Source organism: Mobula birostris, chromosome 2 (genome assembly GCF_030028105.1).
Source record: "Mobula birostris isolate sMobBir1 chromosome 2, sMobBir1.hap1, whole genome shotgun sequence".
Classification (NCBI taxonomy): domain Eukaryota; kingdom Metazoa; phylum Chordata; class Chondrichthyes; order Myliobatiformes; family Myliobatidae; genus Mobula; species Mobula birostris.
In genome coordinates this window covers 15055262-15078164 of record NC_092371.1, presented here as the reverse complement: position 1 = coordinate 15078164, position 22903 = coordinate 15055262, and the positions used below count along the sequence as shown (strand labels likewise).

Here is a 22903-nt window from a genome sequence, read left to right as displayed (position 1 = left end):
CAATGGATAATTAGAGAAAAAGCGTGGCATCATGTGGATATCTATAAGTTTGTTGCCGGTGATATTCAGAAGCAGGACTGGCAGTCGGGTCAATGATGTTTCATAAATGGCTCTTCACCTAGCAGGGGGGTTAAAAATTATTGAAAGTAATTTCTAAAACGAGTAAAAGGCTAACGAGTGGAAATTAATGCATCGGTGTACATTCTGAAATTCTCTTACGGGAAGGTTTATGATGCTGAAAGTCTGTATCAGCTACAGAAGAGATTGTTGACTTTGCAAGTATTGAATTATTCAATGAATGTGATCCAGTACTTCCAATAAACAAATCAGTTCTGGAGTGACGAAGGCGACTTTAAAAATCACAATGCTTTACATAGTTCTCTGTCAAAGGGTAACAGGGGAAAATATGATGCTATTAGGCAGGAACTTGGGAGCCTAAATTACGAGTAGGTGTTGTCAGGGATATGCAGGGCAGAAATGTGGCAAATGTTCAGAGAGCATTTGCATGGAACTCTGCATAGGTATGTTCCATTGAGGCAGGGAAAGGATGGCAGAGAGTCATGGTGTACAAAGGATGTAGAAAATACAGTTAAGAAGAAAAAAAAAAGCTTACGAATGGTACAGTACAAGAAACTAGGTACTATTAGAGATCAAGAAAATTGCAAGATTTCTAGGATGAAGCATAGGAATGGAACTCGGAGAGCCAGAAGGTGCCATGAGAAGGCCTTGGGCAGGATGAAGGGAAATTGAAAGGCATTCTACAAGTATGTGAAGAGCAAGAGGACGAGCTGTGTGGGAATAGGACCAATGAGGTGCGGCAGTGGAAACGTATGCATGGAGACAGAGAGGTTGTGGAAGTACCTAATCACTATTAACCAGGGAAAAAGACCTTGGCAATTGTGGGGATGACTTACTGCAGACCGAAACACTTGAGCATAGAGACATTAAGAAAGAGGATGCGCAGGAGCTTTTGAAAAGCATAAGTTAGGTAAGTCACCGGGACCGGATGAGATATACCCCAGGATATTGTGGGAAGCGAAGGAGAAGATTGTTGAGACTCTTACAATGGTTTTTGCATCATCAATATGGACGGGATAAGTACCGAAGGATTGGAAGGTTGCAGATGTTGTTCCCTTGTTCAAGAAAGGGAGTAGCGAATAGCTAGGAAAGTGTAGATCAATGCGTCTGATCTCAGGGGTGGGAAGGTTGTTGAAGAAGATCCTGAGACGTAAGGAGACGTTGCTTTGAGGATCCAGAATTTGCTTGTCCAAAGAAGACAAAGAGTGCTTGTAGATGGTTGACATTCTGCATGGAAGTCGGTGACCAGTGGTGTTTCGCAGGGATCTGTTCTGTGACCCCTCGGATTTGTGATTTTTATAAATGAACTGAATGAACAAGAAGAATTGTGGGTTAGCAAGTTTGCTGACGACAGAAAGGTTGGGGATGTTGTGGACTGTCTGGAGGGTTGTCAAAAGTTACAGCGGGACGTCGATAGGATGCAGAACTGCGCTGAGAAGTGGTAGATGGACTTCAACCCAGATAAGTGTGAAGTGGTTTATTTTCGGAGGTCCAAATTGAAGAAATAATATACTATTAATGATAGGGTTCTAAAGATAGGACACTCAAACCTGCTGATCAGATTGACAGGGTTGTTGAGAAGGCATATGGTGAGTTTGCATTCATCAACTAAGGGAGTGAGGTCAAGATCCGTGAGGTATTGTTACAGCTATATAAGACCTTGTTCAGACCCTACCTGGAGTACGGTGTTCAGTTCTGGTCACCTCACCACAGGAAGGATGTGGAAACTATAGAGTGAATGCAGAAGAGATTTACAAAGATGTTTCCTGGAATGAAAGGTGCACCTTATGAGAGTAGGCTGCGTGTTCTTGGCCTTTACTCCTTGGAGTGACGGAGGCTGAGAGGTAACCTGACAGAGGTATATAAGGTGATGAGGGGCATTGATCGTTTCCGTAGCCAGAGACACGGTTCCAGGGCTGAAATTGCTAAAACGATGGGGCATAGGTTTAGCGTGCTTGGAAATAGGTAACGAGAGAATGTCAGGGGTAAGTTTTTCACTCAGAGAGCAGTGGGTGCGTGGAATGCACTGACAGCGCTGATGGTGAAAATGGATACAATATGGTCTTTTAGGAGCCGCTTAGACAGGTACATAGAGCGTGGAAAAATAGAAGCTATGCGCTAGGGGAATTCCAGACAAATCTAGAGTAGATTACATGGTTGGCACTACATTGTGGGCCGAAGGGTCTATAATGTGCTGTAAATTTCTATCTTCTGTCTTCTAAAAAGTGAGCTGAGAAAATATAACTCTGTTTTCGAATTTCCGTTAGTAACCATGAGGTGGCGGTACAGCGACACAGATGTCATTCCAGGCGTTACAGAGCAGTTTCGCAACGATGCGTTTTGCTGGCGGTTGTCGCCTTCTGGACAGCCCAGCAAGCGGTTTACACCATAAACCCATTGATGAGATGTAGTCATTCCAGTCATATGTTCAACAGGGCATTTGGTGGCAAACCGCATTATCAGCTTTGCTAACTCTGGTCACCGGGAAGAATGTTTCACTTCCCTCAGAAAAGTAAGTGGTTGAGTACAATTGTCTGATCTAGCAACAAAATAGTGCGCTTCACAGAAACATGTTAATATTACCACTCTGCCATAGCCTTTCTCTCAGTGCACTATTTACTTCTTCCGTCCAGTAACTCACTGACTGAAATCGCTGTTGGTAGCATAATCGTGCCTTAATACTTCACGTGAATCAATTGAAAGCTTACTCAGAGCAGATACACGGGTGCAGAGATGCAATACGGGCGCAGCTGAAAGCCATTTGGAACACGAGGAGCTGAAAGAAACTAGTTATCAACACTGGGAATGGAGCCCCTCGAACCAAATACAAACATGGTTTTTGTTAATTCGAGGACCTGTTACCTGGGGAGTAACAAGGAGATTTGGCCACTGCGGCCTGCAATGGTGGAATAGGATGGGATATTCTGTTCATCTGACATGAAAGGGATAATACATCACCCATGATAGAATGCCGAGCTGACTTGCTGGACCAAATGGCCTAACGCTGCAGCTATGTCTCATGGTCCAAGACTAATCAGTACATTTTACAGGACTCAGGGATTATTCCTTAATTACTCCTTAAAGTGATATGTATGTTGATCATATCTCTCCGAATCATCAAGTATGCCAGAATTAGTACAACGTCGACTGTACCTCTTCATTTAGATGCTGCCGGGCTTGTTGTGTTCACCAGCATTTGTGTGTGTGTGTTGCTTAAATTTCCAGCATCTGCAGATTTCCTCGTGTCTGGGACTTTCCTCAATCTTTTATTTATTATCTTTGGCAGAGAGATGTGCAACATTTTGGCATTTTGACACATATTCTCAGTAGCACCGACATAAATCTGTCTACTGCAGACACTCGATCATTCTCATGGAGCAATTAAGAGATCGAATAACAGAAAATCGTTTCCACAACTGAGGGAGAAGCTAGTTGGACAAATGATGTCGCTAGCTCCAATCGGCCGTCTTCAGTGCAATTGCATTTTACGAGTTCACATGTAGCCACAAACGCCCACAATCCATTAGGTTTAATGTATATTCCGCCAGCCCGTCTGCAAATTGTTTAAAGGAATGGATGTCGGTCCCACAGATTCTGTGTCCCACAAGTGATTCCCAGTTAAGCCAACAGTTTGAAAACTCAGACGATTGTGCATTATCTGGTGAAGGTACACTGCAATATCTTCACCGGATGGTGCACAACCAAGAGTGTTCTTCGCAATCACTGCGATCATTCAACCAAGGAATTAGCAAATTTGAACGATTGGCATTGTGTACAATGGAGTCAGTCTACTGCTTCCAATACTTTTAAAATAGTTTCGGAAACATAGAAACACAGAAACACAGAAAACCTACAGCACAATACAGGCCCTTCGACTCACAATGCTGTGCCGAATATGTACTTAAGTAGAAATTACCTAAGGTTATACATAGCCCTCTATTTTTATAAGCTGCACGTACCCATGCGGGAGGCCCTTAAAAGACCCTATCGTATCTGTCTCCAGCACCGTTGCCAGCAGCCCATTCTACGCACTCACCATATTCTGCCTAAAAAACTTACCCCTGACAGCTCCTCTGTAGCTACTTCCAAGCACCTTAAAACTATGCCCTCTCGTGTTAGCCATTTCAGCCCTGGGAAACAAACCTCTGTCTATTGTTACGTACCCTGTAACTGGGTAAAAATCATGGGCATGAATGCACATTATTAGATACACACTAATATACAGGGTCATCAGCTATTCGGCTAATACAGAGAACTTTAAGTTTCAACACCTTGGCAGACAGTAAGCAATCACATTGTCCGTTACCTTTATATGTTTTATTTTAATATCAAATTCTTGTTAGACCAGGCTCCAACTTAGTAACCTTTGGTTCTTAACCTTCATAGTGGCCAAAAACACTAATGGGTTGTGATCAGTGTGAATTATCAGTGGTTTCCGTGCCGGACAAATATAACAAAGGTCGTTCCACACAAAGTTCGCATTCTTTGGCAAGAGCTTAGTAAAAGGGAGGGTAATATCCGCAAAGTTTTTGCAAAACTTCCGATAGTACCCCACCATCCCCAAGAACCTTCTCAGTGCTCTCTTGTCTGTCGGGGTGGGGACTTCAGAGATAGCCTGCATCGGTGCCAGCTGCCCCTGTCCTACCACAAATCCCAGATAAATGACCTTCGCATGGCCGAATTCACTTTTTGCGAGGTTCACTGTCAGGCTGGCTTCAAACAGCCGTTTAAACAGTTCTTCTACTGCCACAATGTGTCCCTCCTACGTGTCACTCCAGACCACTAAATCGTCAATATGGACTTCTGCGTTCTTTAGCCCTTTTGTCACCGAATTAATCATCCTATAGGGGTGTTGCTTACTAGGCTGACCTGATGTGACAGCAACACAATGTACCGGCTCTTTGTATCGCCTCGGAACATCCAGACATACGTCTGCGTACCGGTTAATTAGCTTTCTCAACGGCTTGCTCTGTTCTGGAGTTAAGGGAGAGCCCTTATCAGCAAAGTTGGCCAAAACAATAGAGTTCTCCCATCTGGTCGGCACCATACTTATCTTTTCAAAATAGGTTTTCCCCTTATCAGGTGGCACCCTAGCCTCATTAATTTTCGTGATAACACCGACTAGTTCTGCTTCCTTATCGTGGTAAGCGGTTAACATATTACTAGGCTGTGTCGGCTCACGTCTACAATACTCAATAATATCGTCCCTCATGCTCGGCCAGTAGAACTCTTTCATAATTCTGTCGACTGTCTTCCTTACCCCAAAATGTCCACCGAGGGGTATCATGTGGGCCAGCTTAAAAATCTCATCCCCATAAATTTTCGGCACTACCACCTGGTGTACCACCCCCCACTCTTCATCTGCGGGCACAGTACTTGGTCTCCATTCCCTCATTAGTACTCCCTCCTTCACATAATAGCCCACTGGTTCCCTTTTTAATTCTGCTTCGGAGAGAGCTGTCTCCGTCAAAACCATTAGCTCCTCGTCTCGTTCCTGTGCCCGTATAAATTCCTTCCTTGCTAATTATAAGTCTACCTCAACTCTCTCACTTCCTTCTGCTCCACTATGCTCCTTCTTCTCACTTTCTAACCCCTCCTGGTACAAGGCTGGTAAAAACGTCTCAGCTAAATCTACATTCGCTTCGGCAGCCTTTCTGGACATGCGCCGAGTCACTGCGCAAACGGGATAAACCTGTGAGTCTATGGGCAGGGCCTCAAGCCTGGCAGGTTTGTTTGTCAGTTTTACTGCTGGGTACACCTCTCCGCCGGCGAGGTCATTACCGAGTAAGACCTCCATGTCTTCCATCGGTAGTTCGGGCCTCACCCCTATCGTGAAGGGTCCGGAGACCAAGTCGCTTTTTAGGTGTATCTGGTGCAAAGGTACTGCTTCAGTCCCTTTCCCAATGTCTTTTATCACACTGACCTCCCCAGTCTCGGTCTCTGAACTAAAGTCTAACACACTCCTTAAGATCAATGACTGACAAGCTCCAGTGTCTCTCCAGATCCGTACTGGAACTGGGTTTGACCCCTCCTTCACCGACACCAATCCGGCCGAAATAAACTTCTCGCGCCGTTCCTGAACTCTATCAGACCTTTTCTCCCCTGGCGGTTTGTTTGCCGGCTCAATACAGCCAGTCGGATCGTCGTTTTTCCTTTCCCCGTCTCCTGCTTTGGGGCAAAGCACCTGGACGCAAAGTGACCGGCTTTCCCACAATTATAGCATACGACCCCAGGAGAATTCCTACCTAACTGCTTCCTGTTTTCCTTATCCTTCCCACTAGTTCCCGGCTTACTTTCTGGCTTTTCCGGCGGACTCTCTCCGCCCTCTCGACTACCCTTGTGGTAGCTTTTACTCGGGGTAAACTTCGCTTTGTGTGTTAATGCGTACTCATCCGCTAACTTAGCAGTTGCGGCTAAGGTTTCTGCCTCTTTCTCATCTAGATAGGGCCTCATACCTTCAGGGATACAACCTTTAAATTGCTCAATCAGTATTAGCTGTAGCAGTCTGTCATAATCCTTATTGATCCCTTTCGAGGCGCACCAACGCTCACAATACATCTGCATCTCACGGGCAAACTCTAAATACGTGCGGTCCCACTACTTCCTCGCATTCCGGAACCTCTGCCGGTATGCCTCCGGGACCAACTCATAAATCCTGAGTATCGCCTCTTTCACCACATCATACCTCTGGGCATCTTCTGTGGACCATGTCGAGTAAGCTTGCTGAGCTTTCCCTTTAAGTACGCTCTGAAGAAAAACAGCCCACTTATCCCTCAGCCAGACCTGAATTGCAGCGACTTTTTCAAAATGTAGAAAGTACCGATCAACATCGGCTTCCTCAAATGGGGGAACCAACCTAACCTCCTGGATCGCCCTGAACCCTCCACCTTGTTTCGGCATGGGGCCCTGCGCTAGCGTCATCCTTAACTTCTCCAGCTCAAATTCCCTTTCCTTCTGCTTCTCTCTCTCTCTCTTGCCGTTTTAGCTGCCTCTCTTCTTGTTCTAGCTGCCTTAGCCGGAACTCGTGCTGGAGTCTCAATTTTTTCATCTGCAGGTGCACCGCCTCTCCACCAGGTTTGCCCATAGATAGCACCTCCAGCTGCCCTTGGGGAAACACACCTTTAGATACATAATACACAATGATAGCTGTGTGCATCTCCACTCTCCTCATTGTTTACTCCCCCTTAAAAAGATTCAACCGTTTGGCAACAGTCGCCATATATATACACACACACACACTATATTTTGCAATCATATTTGACATAGCAAAGTGAACCACCTCACCCTTTGCGTTGAAATCCATCTGCCACTTCTCAGCCCAATTTTTGCATGCTATCGATGTCCCACTGTAATATCTGACAGCCCTCCACACAATCCACAACACCCTCATCCTTTTTGTCATCAGCAAATTTATTAATCCATCCCTCCACTTCCTCATCCAGGTCAGTTATAAAAATCACGAAGAAAGGGGGTCCCAGAACAAATCTCTGAGGCACACTGCTGGTCAGTGACCCGTTCACAACAGCTCTTCTCCTTCTGTGAGCAAGCCAATTCTGGATCCACAAAGTAAGGTTCTCTTGGATACAATGTCTCCTTACTTTCGCAATAAGCCTTGCATGGGGTACCTTAACAGATGCCTTGCTGAAATCCATATACAGTACATCTCCTGCTCTACCTTCATCAATGTGTTTAGTCACATCCTCAAATAATTCAATCAGGCTCGTAAGGCAGGACGTGCCTTTGACAAAGCCATGCCTCTCCAAATGTTCACAAATCCTGCCTCTCAGGACATTTTCCATCAACTTCCCAACCACTGAAGTACGACTCACTTGTCTATAATTTCCTAGGCTATCTCTACACACTTTCTTGCATAAGGGAACAACATCTGCAACCCTCCAATCCTCTGGAAGCTGTCTCGTCCCCATTGATGATGCAAGCTTCATTGTCTGAAGCTCAGCAATCTCCTCCCTCGCCTCCACTGTAGCCTGGGGTACATCTCATCCCGTCTCGGAGACTTATACAACTTGATGCTTTAGAAAATCTCCAGAACATCCTCTTTCTTAATGTCTATATGCTTGGGCTTTTAAATCCACTGTAAGTCACCCTACAATCACCAAAATCTTTTTCCATAGTGAATACTGTACTAGAGCAAAATATTTATTAAGTATATGAGCTATCTCCTCAGGTTACAGGAAGTTCAGGAAATCAAATCTGAACCTTCCCAATCTTGATAACTCCGCAGTTTTATTGCATCCATTCAGGTACTTGGAGGCGTTGAAAATATGTTGGAATTTTGACTTCCGGTGTGTATTGATATTAGCAGCACTTCGAAACAATCGATGCTGGCTCACATTGAGGACCCGTGCTAAGCCTACTGCTCAATTCTCTCGACACTTCTGCCTGAGAAGCGACATGGATCCGCCCTAATTTGCTTACCGTTACAGCAGTACCACAACAGACGCCATTTCAGTGGCTCTTCATTCAACTCTGTAATATGTGGAGTGCGAAGGTACATTCATCAGGATGTTCTTCATTGAGTACAGCTTGGAATTCAATACTGTTCTCCCCTCAAAACGAATAAATAGGCTTTAAGACACCCCCTCGTGTAATTGCATCCTCGATTTTCTCACTTGGAGACCACAGTCATTTGAATTGGCATCTCTTCCAAACTATCCACATATTTGTCCCCCTCCGTCCACACCTCAGTGAGGACCGTGCCCGCAATGACGTTGAACTGTTCTTCCGTTGTCTACGTCTCTGAGCCTACTTTGGCAAGGATTCCCCTCCCCCTACTGATGCCCCCTTCTCCCGTCTTCCACCTTCCTCCTCCTCCTGGACACCCCGCCCCGGCCTTCTTCCTGCACTCGATCTTTTCATCTCCAACTGTCGCCGAGACATCAACCTTCTCAACTTCACCCCTCCTCTCTCCTGTTCTAACGCACTTTCTCTGAACGCATCGCCATCCACGGACTCCGCACTAATCCCAACCTCACCATCAAACCCGCAGACAAAGGTGGTGCCGCAGTAATCTGGTTGATGGACCTGCACCTTACTGAGCCCAAACGGCAGCTCACTGACACTTCCTCTTACTTACCCCTGGAACAGGACTCCACCAAAAAAACATCAAACCATTGTCTCCAGTACCATCATGCCCTTATCAATTCCGGAGACCTTCCATCCTCAGCCACAAAACTCATAATTCCCACAACCCGCACTGCTCTGTTTTACCTCCTCCCCAAGATCCACAAGCCTGACTGTCCCGGTAGACCCACAGATTCTGCCCGCTCCTGCTCCACCGAACTTGTATCTGCCTACCTGGACACTATTTTGTCACCCATAGTTCAGTCCCTCCCCACCTACATCCGGGATATATCCCATGCCCTCCACCTCTTCAATAACTTCAGTTCCCCGGTCCCGACCGCTTCAATTCACGATGGATGTCCAATCCTTATACACTTTCATTCCCCATCAAGAAGGCCTCAAAGCCGTCCGCTACGTACTGGACAATGGACCTCACCAAGTCCCCACCACCACTACGCTCCTCCGGTTGGCGAAACTGGTACTAACACTTAATATATTCTCTTTTGGCTCTTTCCACTTTCTTCAGACCAAAGGTGTAGCTATGGGTACTCGCATGGGCCCCAGCTATGCCTGCCTCTTCGTTGGTTATGTGGAGCAGTTAATGGTCTAAACCTATACTGGTACTGCTCCCCAATTTTTCCTTCGGTACATTGACGACTACATTGGTGCTGCTTCCTGGACCCATGTTGAGCTCGTCAATTTCATCGACTTTACTTCAAACTTCCACCCAGCCCTCAGATTCCCTTTATCCATCTCGAACACTTCTCTCCCCTTTCTCGATCTCTCAGTCTCCATCTCTGGAGATAGACTGTCCACTGACACCTTCTACAAGCCCATTGACTCTCATAACTACCTGAACTATACCTCTTCCCACCCGGCCACATGCAAAAATGCTATTCCCTATTCCCAGTTCCTCCGTCTCTGCCGCATCTGCTCCCAGGCTGAGGCTTTCCGTTCCAGGACATCTCAAATGTCCTCTTTCCTTAAGGATCGTGGTTTCCCTTCTGCCGTCATCAATGATGCTCTCACCCGCATCTCCTCCATTTCCCGCACTTCCGTCCTCACCCCATCCTCCCGTCACCACAAGTTCCCCTTGTCCTCACCTATCACTCCACCAGCCTCCGGATCCAGCACATTATCCTCCGCAACTTCCGCACCATCAACAGGACACCACCACTAGGCACGTCTTTCCCTCTCCACCCCTCTGCGCTTTCCGCAGGGATCGTTCCCTCCGCGACTCCCTGGTCCATACGTCCCTCTCCACGGATCTCCCACCAGCACATATCCCTATAAGCGTTAAGTGCGACACTTGTCCCTACACCTCCTCTCCTGCCACCATTCAAGGCCCTAAACAGTCCTTCCGGATGAGGCAAAACTTCACTTGTGAGTCTGTTGGGGTCATCTATTGCATCCGGTGCTCGCGGTGCGGCCTCCTCTACATTGGTAAAACCCGACGCAGATTGGGGGACCGCTTCGTTAAGCACCTCCGCTCCGTCCGCCACAACAGACAGGATCTCCCTGTTGCCACCCACTTCAACTCCGCGTCACATTCCCATTCGGCTATTTCCATATATGGCCTCCTCTACTGCCATGATGAGGCTAAACTCAGGTTGGAGGAGCAACACCTCATATACCGTCTGGGTAATCTCCAGCCCCTTTATATGAACATTGAATTCTCCAACTTCCGGTAATTCCCTCCCCGTCCCTTCCCCCATCCCAGTTTCACGCTGCTCCTTCACCCAGCTGCCTATCACATCGCTCAAGGTTCCGCCTCCTTCTACTACCCATTGTGCTTTCCTCTATTCCTTCTTCACCTTTCCTGTCATCCCCTCCCTGCTTCCCATCCCCCACCCCTTTATCTTTCCCCTTACTGGCTTTTCACCTGGCAGCTGCCAGCCTTCTCCTTACCACCCTCCCCCATCTTCTTTATAGGGCCTCTGCCCCTTCCCTCTTCAGTCCTGTCGAAGGGTTCCGGCCCGAAACGTTGACTGATCGTTTCCACGGATGCTGCCCGACCTGCGGAGCTCATCCAGCGTTTTGTGAGTGTTGCTTTTACCCGAGCATCTGCAGAGTATTTTGTGTTTACTCTTCAGCGCATGTTGTCTTAACTTGTTGATCCCCTTAAGCTTGTAGAACCTGCGCTGCGGTCATGGACAATCACGCTCATTTCTCTATTTCTAGGAACTTTCTGACTATTCTAGTTGTGCTTAGCATTGTGGTTATTTGAAGATTTACTTAACTATTGCGAGATAGCTCTAATTATTAAATGCTATTAAATGCTTTTGTGTAGTGACTTTAGAATGATACCAGTTGAAGATATTTTTTTATCACAACAAGGTATACCCCATTCATTTTCCAAAGTCTTTCAATTTACTCTTTTAGTTCAGAATATTTATGGAGTGTTTTGAATTTTACTTATTAATTTTTGTAAGTTATGTGTGTTTGAAATAATTTATTCTTGCTTGGTCATCCAGATCGCATGGATGAACTACAACAATTATTCATCCCGGTTTGGCAAAAGAATAAATCAAGGAAGGTAGTGCACCCGTGGCTGACAAGGGAAATTAGGGATAGTATCAATTCCAAAGAAGAAGCATACAAATTAGCCAGAAAAAGTGGCTCACCTGAGGACTGGGAGAAATTCAGAGATCAGCAAAGAAGGACAAGGTGCTTAATTAGGAAGGGGAAAAAAGATTATGAGAGAAAACTGGCAGAGAAAATAAAAACTGACTGTAAAAGCTTTTATAGATATGTGAAAAGAAAAAGATTGGTCAAGACAAATGTAGGTCCCCTACAGACAGAAACAGGTGAATTGATTATGGGGAGCAAGGACATAGCAGACCAATTGAATAATTACTTTGGTTCTGTCTTCACTAAGGAAGACATAAATAATCTTCCGGAAATAGTAGGGGACAGAGGGTCCAGTGAGATGGAGGAACTGAAGGAAATACATGTTAGTAGGGAAGTGGTGTTAGGTAAATTGAAGGGATTAAAGGCGGATAAATCCCCAGGGCCAGATGGTCTGCATCCCAGCGTGCTTAAGGAAGTAGCCCAAGAAATAGTGGATGCATTAGTGATAATTTTTCAAAACTCTTTAGATTCTGGACTAGTTCCTGAGGATTGGAGGTTGGCTAATGTAACCCCACTTTTTAAAAAAGGAGGGAGAGAGAAACCGGGGAATTATAGACCCGGTTAGCCTAACATCGGTGTGGGGAAACTGCTAGAGTCAGTTATCAAAGATGTGAGAACAGCACATTTGGAAAGCGGTGAAATCATCGGACAAAGTCAGCATGGATTTGTGAAAGGAAAATCACGTCTAACGAATCTCAGAGAATTTTTTGAGGTTGTAACTAGTAGAGTGGATAGGGGAGAACCAGTGGATGTAGTATATTTGGAATTTCAAAAGGCTTTTGACAAGGTCCCACACAGGAAATTAGTGTGCAAACTTAAAGCACACGGTATGGGGGGTAAGGTATTGATGTGGATAGAGAATTGGTTAGCAGGCAGGAAGCAAAGATTGGGATAAACGGGACCTTTTCAGATTAGCAGGCAGTGACTAGTGGAGTACCGCAAGGCTCAGTGCTGGGACCCCAGTTGTTTACAATATATATTAATGACTCAGATGAGGGAATTAAATGCAGCATCTCCAAGTTTGCAGATGGCACGAAGCTGGGCGGCAGTGTTAGCTGTGAGGAGGATGCTAAGAGGATGCAGGGTGACTTGGATAGGTTAGGTGAGTGGGCAAATTCATGGCAGATGCAATTTAATGTGGATAAATGTGAAGTTATCCACTTTGGTGGCAAAAACAGGAAAACAGATTATTATCTGAATGGTGGCCGATTAGGAAAAGGGGAGGTGCAACGAGACCTGGGTGTCATCATACACCAGTCATTGAAAGTGGGCATGCAGGTACAGCAGGTGGTGAAAAAGGCGAATGGTATGCTGGCATTTATAGCAAGAGGATTCGAGTACAGGAGCAGGGAGGTACTACTGCAGTTGTACAAGGCCTTGATGAGACCACACCTGGAGTATTGTGTGCAATTTTGGTCCCCTAATCTGAGGAAAGACATCCTTGCCATAGAGGGAGTACAAAGAAGGTTCACCAGATTGATTCCTGGGATGGCAGGACTTTCATATGATGAAAGATTGGATGAACTAGGCTTATACTCGTTGGAATTTAGAAGATTGAGGGGGGATCTGATTGAAACGTATAAAATCCTAAAGGGATTGGACAGGCTAGATGCAGGAAGATTGTTCCCGATGTTGGGGAAGTCCAGAACGAGGGGTCACAGTTTGAGGATAAAGGGGAAGCCTTTTAGGACCGAGATTAGGAAAAACTTCTTCACACAAAGAGTGGTGAATCTGTGGAATTCTCTGCCACAGGAAACAGTTGAGGCCAGTTCATTGGCTATACTTAAGAGGGAGTTAGATATGGCCCTGGTGGCTAAAGGGATCAGGGGGTATGGAGAGAAGGCTGGTACAGGTTTCTGAGTTGGATGATCAACCATGATCATACTGAATGGTGGTGCAGGCTCGAAGGGCCGAATGGCCTACTCCTGCACCTATTTTCTATGTTTCTATATTTCTATGTTTCAGACGTAAATTATATTAGGGATTGTCATATATCTGTAATAACCGATCAGTCATAATATAAGGTGTGGTAATCTGACTCTAAAACTGAATCAGATTCGTATTTTTATTTTTCTATTTATAATAATAATAATAACAACAACAACAATAATAATAATAATATTAATTAAGATTATTATTACTATTATCACTGCTGCTACTACTATTATCTTCTGTATTTGCAATTTGTTGTTTGTCCGTCCTGATGCTTGCGGTTTTACATTGATTCTAATGTGTTTCTTGGATTTACTATGTGTACCCGCAAGAAAATGAATCTCAGGGTATATATTGTGAGATATACACACTTTGATAATGCTTTACTTTGAAGTTTGAACTCTGTTTGCCTAGATGCCTAGGCATAACAAACGGCACCTATAAATTCGCCGATGGTCTCTACTTCTTCAGGAGTCGACAGGTCATCGAAAACATTGGCAAAACTCTATTGATATGTGATAGGAAGTGTGCTTACTGGCTGCATTTGGTCTTGGTATGGGATAACCAATTAATTTGAGAAGAAATTCCCACAAACCTTCATGAATTCGGCCTAAAAATCACCCGTAAAACCATCTCAACTATTCAGCATATCTACACGAAAAGTAGCATCCATCATGAAGGAGCCCCACCATCCAGGCCATGCTCTTCTTTCGCTACTGCCATCAAGTAGAAGATACAGGTGCCTTGTGACTCGCGCCACCAAGAACAAGAACAGTTACCATCTCTCAACCATCAGGCTCTTGAACGAAAAAAGGATAGCTACACTCAATTAAGGACGCCCTTATATTGTTACTTCATGCAGTTATTTATTGTTATTTATTTATATGTGTATTTGCACAGTTTGTTTACAGTTAACAGATCCTGAACTTCGCAGTTCGCAGGTACTGTTCTATAGATTTGCTAAGTATGCCGCAGAAAAAGAAATCTCTGGGTTGTATGCGATGACATGTATGTACTCTCATAATAAATTTTTACTTTGAACTTTCAGTTCTTTGAATTTTTTATTTCATGTAATTGATTTTATTCTGTTCTGAAACGCAAACATATTTAAATATATTTATAATTGTGTTTCCAGTCGGAGTTATACCGCAGGAAAATGGGCCCATTGACCCAACTGCGTATTGCAGACCACAGGACATTACCCGCTCGTCCCAGTTGCTCGCGTTCCGCACATAATCTTTTCAAGCGTGTTTGGATTGAAGCTGAGGTCGTAGTGTAACTGAATGTTCACATATGCATATTGTGTCGACTGCTTTGTGATGCTCTCTATTGCCCAGAAACGTCTTGCGTATGGAGGGAGTCCAATAACGACTGATTCTTATGGGAATTCAAGTCAAGCACGGTCCCACAGCATCTCATGAAAGTTTCACAGTCCTCCCACCATCCAACCTATTTTATTAACGGCAGATATTAGCGGTTATATCATGCATACAGCAACGAGATTGCTTCCACCCGCGACTCGCACACAGTCGTCTTAAGCGAAAAACACTCGTCAAACATTAATAAACTCTGCATCTCTGGAAGGAACCAAATGCTCCACCAAAGCATGTCTATTAACCACGTGAACGTGTATAAACTTCAGTGGTATCCCTCTGTTCATTCCACAGCAGGATTTGGTGAGATATATGACGTAAACAAGATCCCAACGATACTCACCATTCTTCCTTGTACTTACACTTGTGTCATTAAAAAGATCCTGGGGCAGTGCCAGTCTACACATGTTCCATCTGCTATTTATCTGCCCATACCTGCAACTGATCTATATTGCACTGTGCTATCTCCCAGTCTTCACTATCAACAATTCCACCAGTCTTGTTATCATCCCCAGGCTTACACACTTATTTATCTACATATTCATCTAAGTTATTTATATACAGTATATGAGGAACGGCAGAGGTCCCAGCACACATCCACGCAGAACACTAATCACAGCCGTCCAGCTGGAATGACCCTTCAACCACTACACTCTGTCGTCTATGCCGACGCAGTTCTGAAGCTAAACAGCGAATTCACCGCGATCCCCATGCCTCTTAATCTTCTGGATTAGTCTAACATGAGGGTCAAACGCCATGTACACACCATATGCCATACCCTCAGCAATCGCTCTCGTTGCTTTGTCATAAAAGTCCATCAAGCTGGTAAGACACAACCTGCCACACACAAAGCCATGCTCCCTAACGAGGCCGCGCGTTTCTAAATGCTCATCTATCCGAGCCCGAAGAATTTTCTTCCAGAATTGACGTGAAACTAACCGGTCTATGATTCCCAGGAGTTTCCCTTATTCCCTTCTGAAATAGAGGTGAAACTTTAGCTATCCACCAGACCTCCGGGACTTGACCTGTGGCTAGAGACGATGATACTGGTCAAGGCCTCAGCAATCTCGTCTCTTGCCTCCTTCAATAACCTGCCGTAAATCCCATTCAGCTCTGGGGTCTTATCTAATTTAGTACTAATTAGGGGGCCGAGCACTTACTCTTCCTTGACCTCAAAGCGCCCTAACACATTTATACTCTCAGTACTGATCTCCTGGTCCTCCATATCCTTTCCCTTGGTAAACACAGAAGCAAAGTACTCATTAAGTACCTCATTCACATTCTCCGCATTCGTGCAAATATTCCCCCCTTTATCATAGAACAGTACCACCTTCCTTCTATTTATCATCTTCTTTTTCTTGATGAATGCATAGAATGCCTTGGGGTCCACCTGAATCTTACTTGCCAAAAACTTTTCATGGCTCCTCCTGGCATACCTAATTCCCTTCTTTAGTTCTTTTCTAGCTTCTTTATACTCCTTATGTGCTTTGTTTGATCGCACTTAGAAATATTATATACTTTTAATTTTCCTTCTCGACTAAAGTCATCGCCTCTCTGGACATCCAAGGTTCTCTTATCTGTCCATAACCGTCCTTTCTTCTAACAGGAACATTCCTTTTCTGTGTTCTGTGCAATTGATCTAAACACTCTCTACATGTCTGATGTGGACTTACCAGAGTTTCCAATTAAATCTCCTTTGTTCCTGCCTTATGCTCTGGAAATATGCACAACCAGTTCATGAATCTTCCACATCACTTATATATAGCTATCCTGAAAGTTATGGTCATTGTTCCGTTGCTACTCATCCAATGGAAGTTCATTAACCTGGGTAGATTCATTCTCAACATGTCGTTGGACCTTCCAGAAACTCACTTAAGAAACGTACCTAGATACTCTTAACAAATTCTGCCCTACATAGACCCCTTGCACCAAGAAGATTCCAATTTAAATAAGGGGAGTTGAAATCCGCCATGACACAATGTGCTCATAGGAGAAGGTCCAGAGGAGGTTTCCAAGCAATGTAAGAGTTAATATTTGAGAAATATTTGACTGCTCTAGGCCTACAGACGCTGTAGTTTAGAAGAATGGGGCGGGAGGGGGTCATATCATTGAAAACCATTGAGTGCAGAAAGCCCTAGATAGAATAGACGTCGCGCGGGTGTTTCGGATGGTGTGGGAGTTTAGGACCAGAGGCCACTGCCTCAAAATGTAGGGACATCCATTTGGAACGGAGATGGGAAGGAATTTCTTTAGCAACAGGGTGGTGATTCAAAGGAATTTATTGCCACAGTTTCTATGAAGACCAAGTTATTTGGTGTTTTTACAGTGAAGGTTGATACGTTCTTGAATAGTGAAGGCGACAAAGGTTACGAGAGAGGGCAGGAGAATGTGACCGTGGAACAATTCATCAGCCATGACAGTTCAAAATATGAGATTATCTCAGTGAAAGTCGAGCTATAATAGGAGATTCCAAACAGACTTGTGTTTCGGGGACAGATGTTGACTCCAACAGGGTGAGGGATCAAAAATCTGATACATTTCGACTGTAAAGGTGTGGAAGTGGATCTTCAGAATTTAAAAGAGAAACGTGTACATCTTTTGTTAACTCAGGTTTTAGGATGTGAAATATCCCAAGGTAACGTTGCTGTCCAGTGTGCTGATTGCATTGTGGTGGAAGTGAGCAATCAATAAATGTAAATATAATATATATTACATACAACAAGGCCTAGCTTGTGGCCTGCTGCGTTCACCAGCAACTTTGATGTGTGTTGATTGAACTTCCAGCATCTGCAGAATTCCTGTTGCTTAGGTTGTGGGAACTGTTCAATGATTGGGCGAGAAAACGTGTATGTCGGTATCCCCTATGGTTCAACAGCCTGATGGCTGAGTTGTAATAACTGTTTCTCAAATTCATGGTGTGGATCCTGAGGTAATTCCTTCTTCCTGATGGCAACAGTGAGAATAGAGTGGTGGAGAGAGTTTTGCCCGTGATGACAGGCTTTTAGTAGGCTTCCGCACTGAAGGGCAATGGTGATTGCTTACCATGCCTAGAACCACCTAGTCAATATCGGCATATGTTAGTCTCATGAGACCATGGATTTGCGCCTTGGAAGGTATCCAGGGCGCAGGCCTGGGCAAGGTTGTATGGAAGCTCGGTAGTTATCATTGCTACTAGTCTCCCCTCTCCACGCCACCGAGCTTGTCCAAGGGAAGGGCATTAGGACCCATACAGCTTGGCACCGGTGTCGTCGCAGATCAATGTGTGGTTAAATGCCTTGCTCAAGGACACACACGCTGCCTCAGCCAAAACTCAAACTAGCCACCTTCAAATCACTAGACGAACACCTTAACCGTTTTCTCTTTGTCGAGGAACTCAGAGAATCTAAACCTTCATATGGACATAATGCCAAGTCACGGTGAAACAAAGCCGACAGTATAACACTCCCTTGTGGTAGTCAGAGTACCGCAAAAAGGCAGTGCGAATATTGATTTCTTTCCCACAGAGAAGTTTGGAAATGAAGAGCAGAGGTGCAGGACAAAGAGGAATTGAGGAATGCGGTGATGGCGGATAGGCGAGCAAAGACGAAGAGGCCAGCATAGGACACAGAGATCAGTATTCTGCAGGAAAGGAGGGATAGGATATTTCAGTGGATTTGAGTGTAATTCTATGTGAGGCGACTTTGAGATGGCACGGTACACGCTAGCAAACTCCCGACGTACTGTGGACAGCCGAGTAAAGACAGAGGACGATAAACCCAACAGCAGTTGCTTTTCTATTACCAGCTGTGTTTATCACAATATCCAAACACAACAAGGTCAACTTCTACACGGAGATCTACGCATTTTATACACAGTGGAATTTCAGATACAGCACAGTAGTTACAATTCTGCAGAGAAGTACTCGTCGCGAAAGACAGACAATCATCGCGTGACGTTCCAAACTTATTATACGGTTGTTTGTTCCCATTAAAAACATTACTGCACAATTACATTGCACAAGGTCGCTGCACAGTCCAAGTGAGGGTTTCATTGCATTAAGCAGGAGCTAACAATCCGCCTGTGCTGCCAGACGCCGCGGCCTTACTGCGCACAAGCTGACGAAGAGATGGTGTTCCGCAAAGGCGAGCTCAGCGAGCTGTGGCTCACGCTGCAGGCATATCTTGACCCTTTTTTCCAGGCATCGGCGGGTACTCGCAAGTAACTGCTCAGCCTATAGGTCTGGTCAGTGTCTGCAGACACGGCGCCTGTGGTCACCCCGCTCTCAGTCTCGACTCCATCCACGCTCCAGCGCAGCGCTACCAAGCCCGGCTTAAAACCACTCACCAAACAGGAGAGAGTGGCCGAACCCGTGCCGGTCTCCTCCGGGGAGGGAGGGAGCAGGAGAATGGAAGGTCTCCGGGACTCGCTGCCTGTGTGAGAGAGATTAGACGGATGGGAATAGAACAATATTAATGTTAGGAATGTCTGAAACTCGGGATTAAAGAAACAACTCTGTTACAGAAAAAAAAACACAGGACTCCGAGTATTAAGGCAAACAGTGAAATCTCTGGCGGATGATACAGTAATTCTTTCGGTGAATAAGTTGTCTGTAAGTAATTTCCCAGATTAGTCACAGGTTCGAAGTGCGCTTTTAACATTCATTTTATTTACAGGCCGGGAGTCCTGTGCACCAAACATGAGGAGGAAATAGCCTCACTCATTCCACCTATCTATTCCTTGCACACGGTACTTCCTAGTTATTAGTCTGTCTGTAAATTCGTGTTTACTGCCGGTCTGCAATATTGCCAAAGATCTTTAATTGGGCTATGAAATGACGGAGATTACTCTTGCAGCAATGTAAAGCAGCTCGGCAAATTGGGATTTCGAATCCACTCTTCTCTCTCACAGAGATTTCCGTTTCGGGTTAAGAATTACTCAAATACGACCCCCTTCAACACCCCACCCATCCACCACCACGAAAAAAATCTGGAACTACGCTGTCACTGGCCCCTTGGCTGAATGGAATTCCGCATTGAATTGCAGTAACACCCCAGATATTGAATTCGCCCATCCCTGATTTTGTGAACATTCCACTTCAGGCTGTCCAATCCATCCGCCCAGTGATGGCAGAGAAAATGGCGGAATATACGAGCAGTTCTGTGAGCGGAAGAGGGGCGAGGAAATAAGGAACAGTCCAGTTCGGACCCGGAATACCTCCCGGACGTGAACGAACCCACCTATTCCCGCTCCATTCTCTGCGAGCTCAACCACTGTCCTGCAATGTAACTTTAAAAAATCACATTTTCCCTTCCTTGTTTGCGACCTCGTTGAAAGTTGGAATAGCAGTTCGAAATATTGGAGAAATTTTCATTTTTCTTAGGGATAGTATAAGAGTGCACTGTTCTGCTTCCGATTTCTTCAGTTCTGGGCAAGGGGTCAATAGATTAAATTCGAAAAATTTCTGATCTATCTAGGCTTTCACCATATCAGACTGAGGCTATTGAATGCCGGGATGTACATGGAGTAAATAAAACACATGAAATTCAAAGATGGTTCATTAGAGCAACTCATGTTCTGATAAGAGACAGATCGAACTCCACCACAGCATGGAGACGGCGCCACGATTCGCTGGATAAAAAACATCTATAGCGGTGGGGAATGAGACCGGCTGTGATGGGAATTGCTTGTAACGGAATGAGGGAGTCACTTACTCTTTATGTCCAGGATAGTGCCTGGACCGAAGATATATCCACTATCCCACGCTGCACAGTAATAGACAGCGGAGTCCCGGGGCTCCAAACTGCTGATGGTCAGGATGTGACTGTTGCTGGAGGTGTCTCTGGACGGTTGGAAACGGTCTGTGATCCCTGTCCCTCGAAATATATCATTGTCCGTCTCATGTCTAATCACCCCCTCCGGTCTCTCTCCGGGACCCTGTCGGAACCAGTTCATGTTGTAACTACCAACGTTACCGTTCTGGATCCGACATTCTAAGCGGGCGGTCTGTCCCGCGGAGACGGGACCGGACATTGGCGTCTGATTAAGGACCGGGGCTGTCAGGATACCTGCAACAAAAGCAATGAAACCATTGGGTGAATTGGATCTAACAGAACGCTCATCGATTGATAAACTCGCGTTATAATGAGCAGTAATTGCCATTTTCACGGATAATCCGTGAATAAAGTAATATGTCTCTTACCTGATAAATGGACAAGCAGAGCACACAGGAGATGGAGTACTCGGGACATTGTTGCGGACAGGTGGAGACAGCGAGCGCTCAATTTTCCGTTCGAGCCGTGCTGTTCTGCAAACACCGGGAGGGTCTCCGGTTCCAGAGTCTGCAAATCGCAGCCCCGTGATCTGTTTATTAAGCAGGATGTTAATACATGGGAGGCGCCAGGGAAAGGAAGGGGCGGAGACTGATCACCCAGCCATTCGAATCTATGAATTACGATCTTTAAAAGTTAACCGATAAATTCAAAATGTTTCATCTTCGGTTGTGTCATATGTAGAGGTGCTTGACCAATACTCAAAATAAACTGATTTTACGCGTCCATATCAGCAGCTGTTCTTTGAAAAAAAATCAGTGCGCCATTCGGCGCATTCTTTCTGCCCAAATTGTTAATGAGATCAAAATTATTCGAAGTCATACATATCAAAACGCAAGAATTATCCGACGCACTTACCGTACCTTGTTGATGCTTTTACCATCAGCATCCAGTGATGACTATTGTCCTGAAACGACTGTTAAATTATGGTACAAATTACAACGTCGCCCATGATTGGGGATCATACAATTCAACGTACAAAGAAAAAAAAATTTTAAAAAAACTTTCCTCAGATTTATTTTACGAGATACAACGGGATCAATAAAAGACCACACATAAAGATGGACAAGCAACTAATGCAGAAAATAAGAGAAACTGTGCAAAAATGAAGATAATTAAACAGATAATTAAATAGATAGCTAGCTAGATAGATAGATAGGTAGATAGAAAGATAGATAGACAGATAGACAAATCAATAAATAACATGGGTTATTCCTTGAACGTGAGTCTATATTTTGTGGAATCAGTTTGTTCTTGAGTTGAGTGAAGTTATCAAGTCTGGTTCAAGAGACTGGACACGTATCTGATCCTATAAATCCTTCGATGCCTTTCAAAAACGGCTGTCCAATTATCTGGACAGAACTCCCACTGCTCTGGGAAATCTCGAAAACATCCCACAGCCACCCTAAAAAGTATTCACTTTTCCACTGGTTTAACTGGATTGCAGTGTGGACCATTGAAAAAATAAGGCCAGGGGAAACTATGCGGTTATTATCCTCTCGCACTTTCTCCTTTTTCTAATGAAATGGGGCTTATCACCCAACTTCCTGCACTGAATTCTTAATTGTCAATTCCATTCATATCGAAAATTCTATCCCCGAAGTGAATTCATGGGTATGTAATGTGGTGAAGAATCTTTCGGCAAAACGGCCTGCATCAGCCAGAGCACTTACTTTCGAAGTTGCAATACAATGCTGCATATGTATTAGACGTTGATCAGGCCTCTGTTGATATTGTCTTCAGTATTAGTCACGCTGCATTCAGAAAAATACCATTAAGTAGGGAATTGTGCAGCAAATATTTATGAAGATGTGGGTAGGTTTCGAAGAACTGAGTGTTAAGGATAGGTCAAGTAGGTTAGGACTTTTTTTCTTTGGAGCGTCGGAGATTTAACGGTCATTTTATAGAAGAGTATAAAAATCGCAAAGAGCAAACGGAGGTGACTACTTAGTCTTCTTTTACCCAGGGTTGGGGAATGAATAACGATCGTGCATAGGTTTA

The 22903-nt window shown here is 44.8% G+C and overlaps 1 protein-coding gene across 1 annotated transcript; it reads right to left on the bottom strand.

Annotated features, from left to right (window-relative positions):
* Window positions 1-18864: 18864 nt before the first annotated feature.
* Window positions 18865-21405, bottom strand: LOC140212724 (immunoglobulin lambda-1 light chain-like). The gene is made up of 3 exons (XM_072283839.1): window positions 21274-21405; window positions 20786-21139; window positions 18865-19504 (listed from the first exon to the last, which is right to left on the bottom strand). The coding sequence occupies exons 1-3, from the start codon at window positions 21320-21322 to the stop codon at window positions 19176-19178; spliced, it is 732 nt and encodes a 243-aa protein (XP_072139940.1). The 5' UTR covers window positions 21323-21405; the 3' UTR covers window positions 18865-19175.
* Between the last annotated feature and the right edge of the window lie 1498 nt (window positions 21406-22903).

Excerpts from the sequence above, each read along its gene's own strand:
- LOC140212724 (XM_072283839.1), bottom strand. The coding sequence starts at position 21,322 with ATGTCCCGAGTACTCCATCTCCTGTGTGCTCTGCTTGTCCATTTATCA. Across the intron at positions 21,140-21,273 it reads TCTGCTTGTCCATTTATCAG|GTATCCTGACAGCCCCGGTC; the intron begins GTAAGAGACATA and ends CTTTTGTTGCAG. Across the intron at positions 19,505-20,785 it reads CACTATCCTGGACATAAAGA|GCAGCGAGTCCCGGAGACCT; the intron begins GTAAGTGACTCC and ends TCTCTCACACAG.